This window comes from Sprattus sprattus (assembly GCF_963457725.1).
Source record: "Sprattus sprattus genome assembly, chromosome: 1".
Taxonomy (NCBI): Eukaryota; Metazoa; Chordata; class Actinopteri; order Clupeiformes; family Clupeidae; genus Sprattus; species Sprattus sprattus.
Genome location: NC_137920.1, coordinates 55,457,934 through 55,476,380, shown reverse-complemented (window position 1 = coordinate 55,476,380; position 18,447 = coordinate 55,457,934). Strand labels below are relative to the sequence as shown.

The 18,447-nt window shown below is 45.0% G+C and overlaps 1 protein-coding gene across 1 annotated transcript in view; it reads right to left on the bottom strand.

Moving 5' to 3' along the window:
• The window catches only part of frem2a (FRAS1 related extracellular matrix 2a), a gene marked incomplete at its 3' end in the record, with an annotated part of 41,275 nt that overhangs the window by 16,517 nt on the left and 6,311 nt on the right, over positions 1-18,447 (bottom strand). Inside the window, exons 2-6 of the mRNA XM_080845067.1 lie at positions 17,468-17,557; positions 9,666-9,812; positions 6,745-6,975; positions 3,378-3,503; positions 2,541-2,792 (exon numbers count right to left, since the gene is read on the bottom strand). Of these exons, the coding sequence (XP_080701193.1) occupies positions 2,541-2,792; positions 3,378-3,503; positions 6,745-6,975; positions 9,666-9,812; positions 17,468-17,557 (846 nt within the window). The remainder of the gene's footprint in view (positions 1-2,540; positions 2,793-3,377; positions 3,504-6,744; positions 6,976-9,665; positions 9,813-17,467; positions 17,558-18,447) is intronic.

Below are 18,447 nucleotides of genomic sequence, written 5' to 3'. Positions count from 1 at the left end.
CACGATCATGCACAAACACACCAACATAGCCAGACTAAGCTAAAGGCGAAACAGAAGTCATCTTCCTGAACCTCTGAAGTAGTGGGGAAGAACACATCACATAGTTTCCTCATGTACTTCCCTTATTTTATCCATTTCCTCTTGTACTGCCCTTATTTTATCCATTTCCTCTTGTACTTCCTTTATTTTATCCATTTTTTCATGTACTACCCTTATTGTATCCAGTTTTGAAATGCACTGGTCCAAAACCAGTCACTCTTGTGTCAGAGTCATTATTGCAGTGTGCATATATGTGTGTGTGTGAGACTGACAGAGAGACAGAGACACAAGCAGACAGACATACAGATGACAGTTGAAGGGGAGTCTTCCAGTCTCTAGCTGTGTGCCTGCAGACTCTTTCTTTGGCTTGATTAATCAGTCAGGTGCACACAGCTTCCCCTCCGCTCAGATCCACTGATAAAGTCCTCCACAGACCCTTGCGCTGTCTGAGGCTGAAGGGCAGTGAGAACTCACACGGATCATTTAGCAGGTAGCATATTTCAGGGAAGCATGTATCTGACTTGAAAGACATGAGAGAATTCAGACAGTTTCTAGATAAAGAAATGCACTGATGGCTAGATAGAGCTCTGTATCTGCCCAGACAGGTGTGCAAACCACTAGGCCGTACACACTCCACTGATCCTGCTAAAAAATGAAGGAGCATTACCTAAATGAGGTTACACGGGGGATGAGGCTATTTTTAAAAAGAGACAAGCGGAAAAGTGACTACGGAAGTAGAGCCAGTAAATGTCTCCCTAAAGGCACTTCCTCTCACCTGGCTTCACCTGGAAGGTCACGCTGGCCTTGGCTGGCTCTGCTCATCTACCCAGAGACACCCGGCATGGCCGCACACTTCAGGAAAGGTTAGTGAAGGTGCGTGAGCTGTCAGAAGGTGTTAATGACTGGGAGACATTGGGCCGAGCCCACAACAGGTTTGTCTCAGGAGACAGTGGTTAAGGGGCCCTGCAGCTCCTAAAGTTGTGACCTGAGGGGGAGTTTGTGTGTGTGTGTGGGGGGAGGGGGGGGGGGTGTATGGTGTGTGTGTGTGTGTGTGTGTGTGTGTGTGTGTGTGTGTGTGTGTGTGTGTGTGGAAGTGGGTGTATTTGGGTGGGTTTCAGTGTGAGCGTGCGCATCTGTGTGTCAGGGAGTTTGTCGTGGTGTGTATATTTGCGCAAGTGTGTGTGTGTGTGTGTGTGAGTGTGTGTGTGTGTGAGAGAGAGAGAGAACTGTATGTGAGTGTTGAGAATGTCCCTTAATTCTATAGGAAGTGAGGAGAAAATGGTGGTTCCAACATAAACCCAAACCTGTCCAAACATGTCCCTGAGACTGTTAAAAGAGCGTCCCTCCTTGTCCCCCTTCTCCTTGTGTCTACCCTCTATTACTAGGGACTCTTTATCTGCGCAGCACGTCTTCATTTAGATGCCTGGCAAAGGAGAGAAGACTTGCCAACAGCCTAATTCTCTCACAAATCATCTTCCCAGCACAACAAAGACCTTACATTTCAAGGTCTGCACTGAAGTGAAACACAGATTGAAGAAACACACAGACACACACACGCACCCACGGACACACACACACACACGCACACGCACACGCACACGCACACGCACACGCACACGCACACGCACACGCACACGCACGCACACACAGACAGACATTGAGAGAAGATTCCTTGTGTTATCAGTGAGGTGTGGAGTAAAAGTTGATGGGGTTCTTTGTTTGACAAAAGGAATATGAAATAGTTGTCTTGAAAGGACACAATGCACATTAAAGCCTATGAGCGATGAAAAGAAATCCACACTTTTTAACTGAAATCTAATGAATACTGGATTATAATGAATACTTTAACCAAGAGGAACAAAACAGGCTTTAAAAAAAACTGAAGCTTAAACCAGACATACACAGTCGTCTGTATTGTATGAATTACAATGCATGTTAATGCTATGTGTGAGCCATCACTCAGTTTCCTATGACCCCTCCTCATCTCAGGCTGAATAAGAAGTGAATCCTGCTGTTCCCCTGATGGGAGACAGTATAACCTTCGATTACCTTCAGATATGCTCTGATTACGGCAGTGCAAAAACTGTGTCTTGCAGTACGATTGTCACAGAGTTTTTTGATATGACGTGATTGGGAGTGACAGGATGAAATTTCCCCCGGGGCCACCCTATGGTGCAATTTAAGACAGAGTTTGGAGGAGGATAGAATATCTGTTCTTTTCAAAATGGAGGGAAAAGGACCACTTCTACTCCTGCCTGTCAGTCTAAGTGTTTCAGGAAGGGACTGAATGAAATCCTTCACAAGTTTGATTTTATCTACATACCCAAGTATCGGTGATCCTGTGGCTAAACTGTGCGACGTAAGTCTACAAGGAGTTTGCAGGGAGCCCAAACATCATGTCATAAAACATCTGTTTCACATTTGACTTTTGATCTGATATAGTCCTTTTCAGTCAAGATCATTTACTGCAACTTTTTGAACAACAACTGATGCCCACTTACCGTCATCGCTATCGGGAAGAATGGTGACACGGGCGGTGGAGAACTCCGTGCCCAGGCGGCCACCAACTGGCAGGCTGAGGGTGACATTAAAGCTCTCCTCGCCCTCGTAAAGCGAGTCGTCGATGACCACCACGCGGCAGAGCTTCTCCGTCTCGTCCTTGTCGAAGTGCAGCAAGCTGCTGGGGTCCTCAGGCCGAGAGATGTAGTCAGAGTAGGACAACACGGAGCTGGGGACTGTTCCTTTGGCAGTGCCTGCACAGAAAGTTTTGTTTTCACAGGTAATTCTGTAATTAGACAGTTACTTAACAACTAACAAGTTGTTTGATTTATGAATATAAACCAGCAGTGTTTTCCTTTCCCATATGGGGAAAAACACAAGATTTCCTACAATAAACTTTAGGTATACAATGTATTTTTGTATATTTGTATGAGCTGCTACATTGTAATGCACTTACCATTTAGCCACAGGTGCACAGCTCAAACCCAAACCATATTCAGTACATCATACTACCACTGAACATCCTCACTCAGTTTCAGTGCATCATGCTATCACTAATTATCCTCACTCTGTTTCAAAGCATCATACTACCACTAATCATCCTCACTCTGTTTCATCATGCTAGCACTAATCATCCTCACTCTGTTTCAAAGCTTCATACTACCACTTAACATCCTCACTCTGTTTTTAAGCATTATGCTAGCACTAAACATTCTCACTCTGTTCATCATTTACATTTTTCTTCAAGAAATCATCCTCACACTATTTCAAAGCATCATGCTAGCACTAAACATCCTCACTCTGTTTCCGTGTGACTTCAGGGGGAGGAGCTGTCGTACCTTGCAGTGTGTGGCAGACCACCATGAGTTCCTCGCTGACATCACCACTGCGGTGCACCGGGATGAGCAGCTCGCCGATGTTCTCATCGATGCCAAAGCTGGCCCGAGGGATAAAAACTGTGGACTCTGTTGAGGAGGAGAAACATGAACACATGTTAGGCGTTTTACAAATCACTACATCCCAGAAGAGGCAGTGCACAGGATGGCTTAATGTCAGCTGTACGTCTTAATTAAGCTTTTTAATTTAAGTCTGAAATGCTTGCTAGTAGAGATTAACACCTGGAATGGTAGAGATGTGTAGGCAGACCTTACAAAAAGTGATTTTTCTGGACTTGCCATGAATTCTCACACTGATATTGTCCTTTACGGCACAAACAAAAGCACATCAGTATTAGCTGGTTTTTCTAAGAGGCATGCATCAACCAGAGTGGTGCCAAGAAGCTGGTAGATAGAATAAAAAAAAGAGTTTTCGGGTCATGACTACATCTTAAAACCAAAGGTCAGGGTGGAGTCAACATCACAGAGAAGTTTTTATAGAATAGTCGTGTGATGGTAACAGCACACCACAACCCGTGGGAGAGTACTCTATCAAAAGACAGAAGTGAGAACTCTGAAATGCCCTAAAATCAACAGAAATGCACACTCTGTTTTTTTCTTTATTTCAGACAGGCACAGAGGGACCAATGATAAAAAAAGAGAGAGATAAAAAAAAAAGAAAGAAAAAGCAAACAGACTGCTTGTCTCTCTCGTCCCAGATCCCTGTATGCGTGTATTCATTATCTTTGATCCCTTTCTCAAATCTCTCCTCCACTTATCTTAGTGCAACTGGCCACCCCTCTGGCAGGGAGCTCATAATCAGAGATAGACAACAGCATAAAGAAGAGAGAGATGCAGAGAGACACAGAGGGATAGGGAGAAGGAGGAAAAGAAGGAAGAGAAAATGAGAAAGGAGATTAAAGAAAACATCAACAAATTGTGGGATTGGAGAGAGAAGGGATTGCATCTCAGAGGCTAGAGCATTGTATTTAAGACGCAGAGGTTCAGCCTGATCCAGAGTCGAAGCCCCTCAGAGCATCGATAGTACTCGTGCGTCACATGGCCACCAAACTCCCTCACCGCGCCTGCCCTTCATTTTCACCTCACTACAGGACAGCTGGACAAGACAAATGGACCATTCGGTGCCACAGTCACAGTATATTTTTTTAATATAGATTCTTTATTTTTCTTTCAAGGAGTCATACACCCCAACACAACTACTCTAAATGAAAACTCCTTCCATAGAAGAGTAGCTTTAGTCTCATATCTGTCTCATGGCTAACCAAATAGGCTTGTGAGAAGCTAATGAAGCTAACGAAGGCAGTGCAACAGGAAGACAATGCGTGCGGTTTAGAGGCTGCAGCCCTTGCTCTCTTCCAGCGCTCGGCTGCTGTAATATATTTATGAGGGGAGATGCCATGTCTTGGAGACAACTGGGTCAGAGGGCTCTCTGAGGGCCCTGCCACAGCCCAACCCCAGGCTCATCAAGCACTTAAACACTAATGGGCATGAGTGTGGCAGTTCAAGTGTGAGGAGGCTGGTGCAGGAGGGCAGGGGCAGGGTGGTAGGCTGGTGCAGGAGGGCAGAGGAGGACTGCAGTAAGGGGGGTGGGGTGAGGCTGGCCGGGGTGTCTGGTCCAGCCGCGGCAGGGGGTCTGAGGAGTCGTCCCTTCAGCCGGAGCAAAACCAGTACCACTCTCTGTCACAGATGCCCCACCACCACCGACACCACACACCCCACCCCATCCCCTCCCACAGGGACTCTGCCTCCTCTAAACAAACCCTTCCATGGCGCCTCTAATGAGCTCACAGGGGAAGATTTGCAGTGAGGCTCTTTTTAAAGGAAAAAAATCCCTCTCATACTATAGAGAATTTGCTACAGAAAGAGAGAGCATGAGAGAGAGAGAGAGAGAGAGAGAAAAGAGGAGGGAGCGAGAGGGTCTCCATCAAGACGGCGTCTGAACTGAAACTGTTTTGGGTATTAAGTGTGCTTCATAATTGCCGTGGGATGCTGGAGGAGGCCCACGAAGCAAAACAAAACCATGAAGAAATACGAAATAAAATAAACAAGAGCCCCAGGTTATTTCTGTGAGACGAATCTAAATTTGCTTATCAACTCAGAAATAGGGGACCTTATTCAGAGGCCATTATTCCGAGGAGCATGCTGCAACTGGAGAGAGGGAGAGAGAGTGAGCCCCAAAACATGACTTTTAGAGACCGCGCGTCATTACTTTGGCACAGCATGTGTGTTTGTATGTGTGTGTGTGTGTGCGGGAGAGAGAGAAAATGTATGTCTGTCTATAGAAGTGTGTACCTGTGTGTGTCCAATCCTATAACACAGTGGTCCACCAGCAGCCTAATGACTGACGGCCTGTTTATGGGTGTGTGTGTGTGTGTGTGTGTGTGTGTGTGTGTGTACCTGTGTGTGTCCAATCCTATAACACAGTGGTCCACCAGCAGACTAATGACTGACGGTCTGTGCTTGTGTGTGTGTGTGTGTGTGTGTGTGTGTGTGTGTGTGTGTGTGTGTGTGTGTGTGTGTGTGTCTGTGTGAGTTTCTGTGTGGCTTTGGATTCTCACAGCAGAGGGGCTGATTAAACTGAGGGCCATCCCTGCTTCATTAGAACAGACACACAGAGATGCTGCCGCTGCTTGCACAGCCTTCCTGTTCTCCTCAAATGACATAAACCTCAGTATCGACCTCTCCCAAAGGGAGCTTCGCTCAAACAACCCTTGAACCTTCTGTCTAATTACAGAGGCAATTACACATGCACACTGGCTGTAGACCGTATACTTTCTGACTTTCTTTCAGACAGATGTTTCTTTTTATTTGACTGTAGACAGAGTATCTTACTGTCCACTAAAAGCAGAACTAAAGGTTCAAATGAAATCAAAATGAGGGCTTCAATGTGGGGACTTTAAGGCTGGCATGTCAAACACAAGACTGTGGTCTTTTAACATAGATTTTGATGAATCGTTGAAACAGCACTGGATCCTCTGGCACACACAGTTTTTCAGCAAAGCTCTTGCCTTCCCCCCTCAAACAACACTGACACTGTTTAGATCTGAGGCTGTCAAATGCTGGGGATGGCATCTTCATTCAGCGTGCTCTAAATTCTGTCTCAAGTGAGAAGAGATAATATTTGAAAGATGAAAGATGGAGATGAACTTCAAGTGCAACAACCCACTAAAATACTCCCCATAAGTCCCCTACAGAGGGGACATTTGTATTGCCGCTGTATTTTGTTTTGTTTTCCTGAAACCTGCTGCTCCTGAAAATTGCCTTCCTGTTGATAAAAAAAAACTACACAGAGGTCGGCAACAATACTCACCATCACCAGGGTCAACGACCTCCACGGCTGCCTTAGTCGGGAACTCCAGGGCGCCCATGACCGGCTCCGAGAGGGCGATCTGGAACGTCTCTGACTGCTCGTACTTGCCGTCGGAGAAGACGCGAACCTTCCAGGCAGCATGGGCCTGGCCCGGGTTGAACTGCACCTGCTTCTGCGACTTGCCTTTGAAATCCTTGTCCTTCTCGGCGGTGCCGTCGAGCGTGCCAATTCCTGTGTAAGAGTGCAGAGAGAGAAAAGAAGAGCGAGCGGTAAGTTTTTTTTTTTTTTTGCTGATGTATACTCCAATTTAGCTCACACAGTGGGGAGGACGCGCATCCATTTCTCCTCATTTAAAGCAGCAAGGCCGAGGGGAGATGAGAAATGATTTTCATTTGAAAAGGCATATTACAAAATTTACTGTGAAGGATTATTTTAAGTGTGGATTTCAAAGAGGTAGGGCTCGTTCAGGAAAGGGATATGGCAACAACTTTTGCAAGAACTAGAGCAGGAGAATAATGATGCAGTAACACTGGGTGTCACACCGGAAAAACAAGCAGCTTAGAGAATGTCACGGTTCTCACTGACAAGAGCGAAACATTCATGCTCCCGTACTGCTGCACAGCACAGCAAAGCAGGCCAAAGAACACCTCCCTGGCCCTTGGCACCAGATGATGATGATCACAGACCTCTAAAGTGGGGGTGTGAGCCCCAAAGGAGGTTATTTGCGGGGCTCCCCATTGCAGTGGGGGTGGGGGAGGGAGGCTCACCCCGGCGGTGCAGCACCCCAAGCCAGACCAGGCAGGGGTCCCCCTCGCGGCGGGGCTACCTCTGCTGCACCTGCCCAAGGGCGTTTGATCACGGGCACATCAAGCCTCGGCAGCTGGCAGGGTCCCTTCTGGCATCGGCATGGAAACAGCTGTAGAGAATTAATGCCCCACCTCCGGCTCGATTAAAATGCAGCAGCGCTAAAGCCCAGAACGCCCCACACTGTACACTCCAAACTCACACGCTCCACGTCACCGCTTCATACGATGAGCAAATGAGGAGTTCCACTGAGCGGTCGAGTTGAGAAAATGTTCTACACAGTACTGCAAAATGATGCTTAATCTCTGTGAGGTTAAGCCAGAACTGCCACATTTAATCCTTGATATTACCCCCTCAATAACTTACACATGTAAGTACATGTAGCAGGTCTGCTCACTAGGTGACTACACGTGGTGATTTGGAAGAAGAATGAATGTAAAGTATAATTTGCTTTGTTGACTAGATCATCCTTTGGAGGGATCAATATTGGAAACAGCCTCTGGTAGATTCACACTGACATATCTCTGCTAAGGCCTCACTGTACACATCCAATCCAAATGAAATTCAAAGAATGAAACAAAAAGTGAGTGGGGGAATCTTCAAAGGAAAGGCTCCTCAGGTTGTGGGGGAAAAATTATGTACAGAAACAAAGATAGGAGAGAGAGAGAGATAGAGAGGCAGCTGCAGAGACAGAGGAAGGAGTGAGAGAGAGTGAGAGAGAGAGAGAGAGAGAAGGTTCTTTCAAAAATCTTTCTTGAGTTCCGGCAGGGGGTAAGGCTCCACCGATAACAAGTTTAGCCTCTGCGGCCCATAAGGTGAAAGAAAAGAGGGCCAATGGAAAAAAGAAAGCTGAGGATGGAGCACACAAGCCAGTGAGAACCGCGGGAGAGCGCGACACGGGGCGAGGAAGGCAGCGGGGGCCAACGGAAAAGCGGCCATCCTCAAAAGAAAGCGTCCAGCGGCTGTGATCCGGTTTGGCTGGTTAAGGCACGACAGGCTTCGCTCCCCACTGGTGACCCTGCGATGAGCCAACAGGCAGAGGAGAGGAAGGAGGTGAATAAAGAGAGGGATGGCGTCAGGGAGGGAGAGAGGTAGACGAGAGGAAGAGGCTGCTTGGATGCAAGTGGCTGCAGGGCTCAGACTCGTTAAAACTTTGTTCTCAACGAGCATTGTGGGTATAGCACACATACAGACAGACACACACTCACACACACACACACACACACACACACACACACACACACACACGCACACGCACACGCACACACAGTCAGACACACACACACACACACATTTCTACATGCGCATAGACTATGAACTTGTATATATCACAGAGGGAATGAACTTAGTTCCTCTACTGATACGTTCCTTCAAGCAAGTTGTGTGATGTCTACGCCCTCTCCTTCCCAAATATCTTGGTACCTGATAAATGTAATCGCACAGCGCTGGAAGTAAACTTCATCATTTTTAAGTGCCTGAAAATAACCCTGATTCCAGTGCAATGCTGCTGTGTTGTGAGCAATGGAGAGACTACAGTGTGCAAATCTACTACATGGGACTGTCTTTCAGACTAATGACCTGATCGATTACAGCCTGGGTGAGGATGGCTTACATTATCCCCTTGTTGCTCAGATTAGAGGGGCCCATTTATTTTCATTTGCCTCGAGTAGTCAGCCTCTCTCCCTCTCTCTCTCTTTCTCCCTCTCTCTCTCTTTCTCCCTCTCTCTCTCTCTCTCTCTCTCTCTCACACACACAGCCACACACACAGGTGAGGGCTGTGTTGTTGGAATATGAATGTGGACCTCCTGTGAGCTGTGCTGTGGGGTCGTGGTAGAGATAACCAGGTGTTTGCTCTCCCCTCTGCTCCAGAGATGTGAGCCGCCGCACCTTGCCGTCACTTTCATGTTTGTCCCAGAGATGCACAAAGCAGCAAAATGAAAGCATCTCGACCGCGTGTTCATGAGACTCTTGAGATAAGCTGAAAACGCTTGAAACGCTCAAAGTGACGGTTCAACGAGACGTGCTAATTATCAAAATTAATTTTCCCCATTCTGAACGTCAGGGTTTAACGTTGACCACATTGATGGGGACTGAGAGGGGAAGTGAAAGCTACTTACCAACAAATGAGGTTTCTCCCAGGTAGCCTCGTCTGGTGAGGACCACTTCCAGGAACTTGTCCTCCTCGTCCACCACATAGCTCTCCTTTTCCAGGGAGATCCAGGCCCAGTTTAGGCTGAACTGCTGGTTCTTCAGGCTGTTTCCTCCTTCAAAGCAAGCCACCATCATCATCAGTGCCATGGCAGCATTTATCACAGCATCAATTTAAATAAATAATGGATATTCACTTGCTATTTAAATACTCGAGAAATGTATTAGAATTTGGTGAGAGTGACTCGCTAAATGACAATATATCTTTAATAAATGTCCCAAACAATGTAAAATTGATCCAATAAGTTACGCTTTAAACCTCCATCTCAGTCCATCTCAGAAGACTTTTCTTGATGCAATAAAAGAGCTGACAAAGCAGAGTCTCAGTATGTGTTTTTCTCTTGCTAGTTGAATGCCATTTCCTTTCAACAACTTAGAAGAAAGAATCATTTGCTCATCTAAAGCAAGTACAGACATTTCAAAATGTTCCAAACACCAAACCAAATGTGCGCGCACACACACACACACACACACACACACACACACAAACACACACACACAAACACACACACACACACACACACACACGAACACACACACACACACACACACACACACACACACAGTATATATACACACACGCTTGCACGCACACACGGACACACAGATTGAATTGGCTATCAGTCAGCTATACTTGATCATGTCTGGCCTAATCGTTAAAACTCAATGGTTCTTTAATACATTAAGCCATTTCTATATTAAGTGTAACTGAACTTTGAACCTCCATCTATTGGCACAGTGAGTGCTCTTCCGAGAGTATCAGAGAGATCCTCTTTTTTCTTTATTTCTCTCTCTCTCTTTCCTCCTGGTCTGTGTGTGTGTGTGTGTGTGTGTGTGTGTGTGTGTGTGTGTGTGTGTGTGTGTGTGTGTGTGTGTGTGCAAGGGTGTGGGAAAAGTGTCATGTGCACATTCATATTCTGCAGAGAAGTACAGCTTCATCTTTCCTTTTTCTAATGTCTTTTATCGGTTTCTGAGAGATCATTGATTGACTAGTGCAATTGCCCAAGTAATTAGTGTCTAAGGGGTCTAGCTGGAATAACCCCTATCAAAGTCTCTCATCAGCATCTCCCTCACACACACTGTCTTCCTCTTTCGTTCTCCTCCTTCTCCTTCTCCTTCTCCCTCGCTCTCTCTCTTTCTCTCACTCTCTCTCTCTCCCGTTCACTCGTTCTTTCTTTCTCTGGAGCAGGGTCTACACATGAACTGGCCATGGGGAAGTTGCTGCCTTGCCTTCAAAGCCTGGGTCTTGTCTCTGAGGATTCAGCATAGGGGAATTCAAAGCAAGGATTTCCAGGAAAACTTGTGTCAGTAGATTGGCTGGAAAAACACATTCTCCAGAGTCGACCATTTCAAAGCTAGGAAGGACTTTTAACGGTGCCTGCTTCAATTAGGACCCTCAAGAATAAAACTGATCAGACACACACACACACACGCGCACACACACACAACAAACACACACACACACATGCGCACACGGAAAGTGATGAGACACACACATGCCACGTGTGCACACACACACGCGCGCTCTGGTGTGTCTTCCCTCATACATATTTAAATCATGCCTCTTGAACCATGTGTGCACTGATAAGCTACAGACTGCTGCCCGTAACACAGCCCTGTCATATGCAAAGCATCTTCAGTGATCTCCCATGCCCATGGGTTAGGCTTTAAGTGAGGTCTAATCAGCTCCTTCTTAATAAACCTTCCATGTGTGTCAGAGCAGAGAGCATACCACATGATTCCTAAGTGTCTTTTAAGCCACCAAACGACATCCAACACGGTCTTTTCTGACGGTTTCCAAACAGAGACCAATTTGTTATTTTAACCAATTAACTGTCTGAGGAGCTCACGCCACAAACCCATGTTTCACATGCGGGGGATGTTGTTAGTATAGACCTGAACGTGAGTAGGTTTGCATGTCCGTGGGGCCAGTGGTTGACAGGTGTCCAGCTCACGGGTGTGTGACTGAAAATCACATCCCCAGAGAAATAAAGATAAATGAACTCTTTTTACATCCCCCCATCTCTTTCTTTCATCTTCTGTTTCTCCATCTGTGCTCTCCCTCTCTCTCTCTCTCTCTCTCTCTCTCTCTTTCCTCCTTTTTTCCCTCTCTCTCTCATCCTCAGAGGGAGGACACTTTTGCTACAGCCTATAAAGGTCAGCCATTAAAAAAGCTCAAACGGATACTGGGGTTCATCTCTCTGACGAGTACATCTAACATTCTTGAAGACAGGAGAGCAGTAGTGTTTCACCACACGCTGGCATACGCTTTTTAAAAGCTCATTCTCTTTCTGTACAGTACATAAGATGTACACTAGGGCTGAACGATTTGGGAAAATAATCGAATTGCGATTTTTCCCCAAAATATTGCGATTGCGATTCGATATGCGATTTTTTAAAATGTTATCCTCTTTTTTTCTCCAACAAAACGTACTGAATGATTTAAATATGACACAATATTAGATACATTTAGTGTGAAATATTCTTTTCCACATTTTACATTTGTATTTAACTGCTCATTACAGAAACGAATCGGTGGCTTTGCCACTGTGCATTTAAGTTATTTAAACAAAGTCAATGCATGCAAAGGCATGCACTTTTTAAATTGGCCTTATGCAGTAATTGTACTTCAGGGTTAGGTGTTGACTAACTAGTTGGTCATAGTGTCAAAGTAAGCACATTTCAAGAGATTTCGCTAGTTTGAGCCACTAGCATCTCGTTAGTGATTAGTAAGTGATCCGTTATGCTGCTTTAATCACTGTGTGCAAAATTTTCCATCTTAAAAAAAAGATATATATTTTAAAAATAAATGTAATCGCGTGTTTTTTTTTAGTTGCGGTTTGAAAATCGCGTCTCATCATATCGCGATTAAACCGCAAATGCAATTAATCGTTCAGCCCTAATGTACACCTTCCAAAAAATAAAGCTGCGTTTAAAAAGTTTGTGTAGTAAGTATATTATGATACTACAATTGTAAGAAGTGGTAAGAAGTGGAAATCAGTAACATTTTAATATCCTCATCCTTAGGCAATTGAGCATGGTATTATGTCTATGGGTTTTCTCTCTCTATCAAGATGAAGTCTCTGGTAAATTGCGCGTTTGTGTGGCAATAATAAGCACACTAAGGACGTTTTCGAGCAAAGGGGGAAATGTGAGTACAGTATTTCAGTCCATTAGGTTTACAGCAAGCATGGATGGATGTAGCCTGGTCCTGAGCAGACAGCTTGACTGTTGAAAAGGGAGAGATTCGGAAGACACACACAGATGCCTCTGGGAATAGGATGAAGACAACATACAAGCCTACACTGGAGAAGCGACGGTGAAGAAGTGAATGCATCTGTCCTTTTGTCAGCCTGAACAATAAGGGGGTGTTTACTGAGTGGGCGTCTGAGGGGTCGTAAGTGTCCTGACAAACACCCGCACCTTCAGAAAGTAATAAACCCCACCAGAGAGTGACTGTCAGAGCCTGCCTTTAACATCACAAAGCTGTCACGATGACAGATCTCAAACCTTTAGAACAGGCCACACTTTATGGAGACCCACACCCTTTTCAATGCACCCCCAAGGCTGCTGCTGCTGCCTTCACTGACTCTACTTCTCAGGGAGGAGGGTGCCATTTCCTGCTCCTCTGAACTATCTGTGTCTCAGGTTTACACTTACAGCGTCACCCACGCATGCTGAGGGCGCAAGGATTGTCAAATCATTTGCTTCCAAGTCCCTAAATAGTGTCACTGCCTTCAAAATGTTATTCTGAGGAAGGGGACCAAAGTAAATCAATCTTGATCAATCCCTACTTGACTGCACCATAGACTCCCAGGTCCTCTACTGGTCTGTTGAACTGTGCCAAGTGTTTCAGCTCATAACTCACAACAGCTAAGCAATCCCCCAGACCCCCCCTAAGCACCCCACCTCGCCCCACATCCCCCAACCAAACTGAGTGAGTCCGCTGTAGCAGCGTCCTCACAGATTCACCTTCACAGCCATCCAGCAGAGCTCTGGGATCATTATCTAATGTTTCTCCACAACAACTACCTCAAACAAAAAAGGAAAGAAGCAAGATGCTGGGTCCGGGAGGCAATTACAAAGAAGAGTGGGGGCCCTGGGGCAGAAGGGTGGCTCTGCTACTCTCCAATCAGGAGCGCTATAAAAAAACGCTGCCAAATATTCAGAGAGCCAGTGCAGTTGATGCAACTTCAAGAAAGCATGGTGTTCCCTGAGCAGTCACTAGTCTCAATCACTTCATGTAGATTATTGGCATTATTCCAGGACAGTTGCAAAGCATCGCTCTTAAAACTTACAGTTAATGATTGTCAACAATGCAGATGAATATAAATATTCACTGCATACTGAAATGAGCTTCAAATCAGACAACAGCCTTTCTTCTTCAAAACCAAAGAAAAAATATAACCATAAAAAAAGCAAACAAACAAATAAATAAATAAAAACAATTCCCATCAAAAACAAGTTTCCCCCTCATGATGCACAGCCCCCAGCTCCCCCCATGCCTTGTCTCTGCTCTCAGACAACAGCGCTTATTAGTGGTGTTAGATCAGCCCAGTGCTGTGCTTGGGGACATGGCTACCTGTGCGCCCTTGAGGCCCTGCCTCAGCTCCACACCTGTCTGTCAGAGCCATGTGGTCAAAGACCATCATAAATCATTCTCACTGTTAACCTCTGAGGCACACAGTCTGACCACAGTCTGACCTTTTGACTGCCGGCCTGAAAACATCATCTTTTATCTGGTTTTTAGTTCTCTATATAATTTGCTTTCTCTAAACAATAATGCTACATACGTAACATACTAATACATATTACAGAAGCTACACACAAAGAATGTCAAAGAATTAGTAAAAGTCTGCGATGAAAACACATCAATACTGATTTCAATGTCAACTGTAACTACAGACATATTGCCTGCAGGCACTCTAGAATATGAAATGATTCTCTGCAAGTAATGCCGTCTAGAGAAGCCCACATGATTAGTCTGGCTTCAGTGACTTTGCAGTGATTAGCTATTGTTACTCAAATCACTGAGGGTTTGCACAGAGGCCATATCTTTCAGTGGCATTTCTCCTGCATGCTGAATATTACACTGACTACAGAAAAATTGTGTGCTTACACGGACTTCACTTCAAATTAACAGTTACAAAAAATAATGGGACTAAATGTAGTCTCTTACATAACTTCGTCAATCAGGTAATGTATTCAACTAACATGACTGTGGTATGAGAAAGGAGGTCAAGAGTCTGAGAGCCCACGGTGTAGGGATCATACCTCCAGGCCACTGAGAGGGATGGAGAGAATGCGGGTAGTTCAAACAGGGGTTGAGATAAAGAGCGGGAGGGGGACAGGGGTTAGAAGCTCAGACCAGATTCTGAGAGACAGAAGGGTGCAGACAGTTGAGACCAATTCCCTTCCCTTGTTTCACAAAAGCCACAGTTGATCTGTGCTAATGTGCATCCATGCTTTCAGATGTTTACATCTGGGAGCAGAAGCTAAGAATTAATTCTGCCTCAAAAAAAAAAAAAAAAAAAAACACTTAAATTCTATTATGTGGTCCCATGTGTGGGAATCAAACACTATTTCAAAGGGACAATGTCCCAACACAAACAACTGTGCCCAAGCAACAACTACGGGGGCTGAAAACAGTTTTAATTTCATACAATTTAAGTTGGACTCCTTGCCAGCCACCCCACACTGTGCTGCCGAAGTAGCAGGGGATTTGGCTGATAAAAGAATGTGATTAAGCTGGGGGAGAATCTTCAACAAAAGAAGTCAACTTATAGACAGCTCAGGATGACAGGGAGAGAGAGAGAGAGAGAGAGAGAGAGAGAGTGTGTGTCACACAGTAACAGGAAAGGGAATTATTAGTGAGGACTTGGATTTCTCTCAGTGACAGCCCGGTCTGCAGGGGAAGCGCTGCTGCCCACACTACCTGGCACAGCACATCGCAGCCTCTTTGCAGGAAAAGCACCGACAGGTTTGAAGGCACTCTAATTAGGGCTCCGTCTTGCGGCATTAAGGGCTCCAGATTGTTTGTAAGTCATAGCGCTGGACTTGCAGATTACAGCGTGCAAGCCAGAGGGTAAGGACCCTTAAAGGAAAGCCACAAATGGCATGAGAATTACTTGTGATGTGACGGTGTGTGTGTGTGTGTGTGTGTGTGTGTACACGTGTGTGTGTGTGTGTGTGTGAGTGTGTAAATGAGTGTGTGTGTGTGTGAGTGTGTGAGAGAGCTGAAGAGCGAGTGAGTGTGGAGGGGCTTTGATTTCTGTGGCATGAGGAAGAATTATACCAGGGTCTACTGTAGGGTCTAATTATACCCGGGTCTACTGTATTTGCAGTTCTGTATTTGTCTACTGTCTTACAGAAAAATTCTCAAACTTGCCTTCCAAATCACACGATTGCAAATAATGTTAAAACAAAAAGAGAGCCCTACAGAGACCTACTGAAGAGACAGTACATGGCATCTAAAAAACTTTCATTTGTGTATGTAAGGTCAGTGAAACCATGGTAACAGATCAGTGGGCTTTCTTAAACAAGAGAGGGGCAAGTAACGAGCAGACAAACTCCAGGTGGACTTCCTTCTAGGTAGGGTCAGAGGGAAAGATGTAATCATTCTTTCAGTGGCCCCTAAAATCACAGGGTGAGCTTGAACATCTCTTAAACGTCAAAGGTCCCCTCCGCACACCTCAAATCTTCTGCTCCTCCTGTCTGCCCCTACTGATTTTCCCTTCAGAAATAACAGGGAGGGAACAAGTGCTACATGCAAACCCAGGACACAGAAAACCTAATAGACCCCTGAATGCCCAAAACACAGTTTATAAGATACAGCTGCTCCTTCAGTATTTTCCCAGTCCCAGCACTGAAATGAGCCCTTCAACACTCTCCATATAATTACCAGTCTGGCCACAGGTACGGCCTTGTTCCCAGGCCTCTGGCTCTAAGTATTTGCTGTCTTGCTTCTGGTGTTAAATATCAAACACTTCTTTGTAGTGGGGGTCGTGCTACATCTAAGACCTCTTATTTGACTTTGGGTCCCACTAACAAAGACAATTAAATACTAATATGGGACTTCCTGGAGAGAGCGGGGTTCACTGTCATAAAAGCGAAATATCCCCGAATGGACATATTTTTTGGGTAAGTTTAATGTAAAAGTTGTAATAATTAATTGAACAAAACAAAACAGTTCCCTGTATATGTAAACAGATATGTAGGACGTCTATTTTATGTTTTTGTGTTTTTAACTGCAGGACCTGCTTGTATAAATGCTTTAGGATGTAAATACAGCCACAGGGAAATACAGAGACACAGGTCAAATAGAGAACTGCTTTCCAGTCAGCATCCTATGGTGTCTACTCAGAGAGTACAAAGGAAACAACATCTACTCAAAGATTTTATGACGGGCACTTGGAGGCAAACACTTGTGCACACTGATTCTGTAAACTCCAATATTTGCACAATATGTGGTGCATTGTGTTTTACAGTGACTTTTCCACCCCTATAGGCTGCAGACAGACACACCTCTGTAAAGAAGAGGAAATGCTCTAAACACATTGGTTTGGTGCTTCTTTAGTCCCTACAGAATCTACTGGCCCACCAGGCACTTACCGAGAGAGAAGCATCTTGTGTTCCCTCTGTAACAGCTTTACTTGTTGTACAACCAACAGCAGATTCAGATCATTTCAGTAGCTTTCAAAAAATATCTTACCGTTGTCCTCGACGGAGAAGTGAAACAAGTCGCTTGTTGCATTATTATTATCCTTCAGCACGTAACTGATCTTCTGGTCTTCAATGTCAGCTGAAAGCATAAACAAGATATTTCTGTCATCAAGTGGACGTTCAATCCATTCTAAACAAACAGTGTTTTAGTGTGAAATCCATCATAGGCTACAAAAATATGCAGGTGCAGCATATTATTCATTAATTCATTAATACATCAATACGCAATAATGTGTGCAGCCCATGGAAAGTAACTGAAAGAGAACTATGCTGAAAATAATAAAAATAAATACTCTCTCTCTTTCTCCCTATTAGTCCCTCACATTTTACGGCAACATTTTTTTAAGAGAAAACCCCTTTGAAGCAAATAGTGTGCCAAGAGTGAGTCCCGGGTGATCTGTTGGGGAAACTGTGTCAGCAAACTATTCAAATAACAGGTGACACACAGTCATGTAATGACAGGCAAGGACACAAAGATGTTTTTAGAGGCCCGATTCCAGAAGGCACAGCTTTTCAGCACATCTGCTTTTGTCTCTCAGAGCTCTGAAATTATATATATATATATATAAAAAAAATGGTGTTGATAGACCACCAGCTGAACATTTTGCCAAACGCTATCAACACCCCGGACCCCTCTTTCACACTTCGGTGGGGGGGGGGGGGGGGGGGGGGGAGACTCATAAAAATGTAAACCCTTGTTATGAATGCAAAAGTGAAGCCATCTCCAGAAAATGAATCCTCAACAACAACAACAAAAAAAGACTGCTGCCCTCCTTCTCCAAGGGGGCTCTAAGATCGTCAAATATTTAGCGAGAGCAGTTTGTGCGGATGCGGAAAGTGACACGGGGAATAGCTGCGTAAATAAAGAAGAATGATTGTCCCTTTCGTCTGGCTGCCTCTGCTGATGGCACTGCTTGCCAAGGGTGGCTTTTTTTTGCCATGCCTGCCCTTTTCCTGTGGCTGTGACAC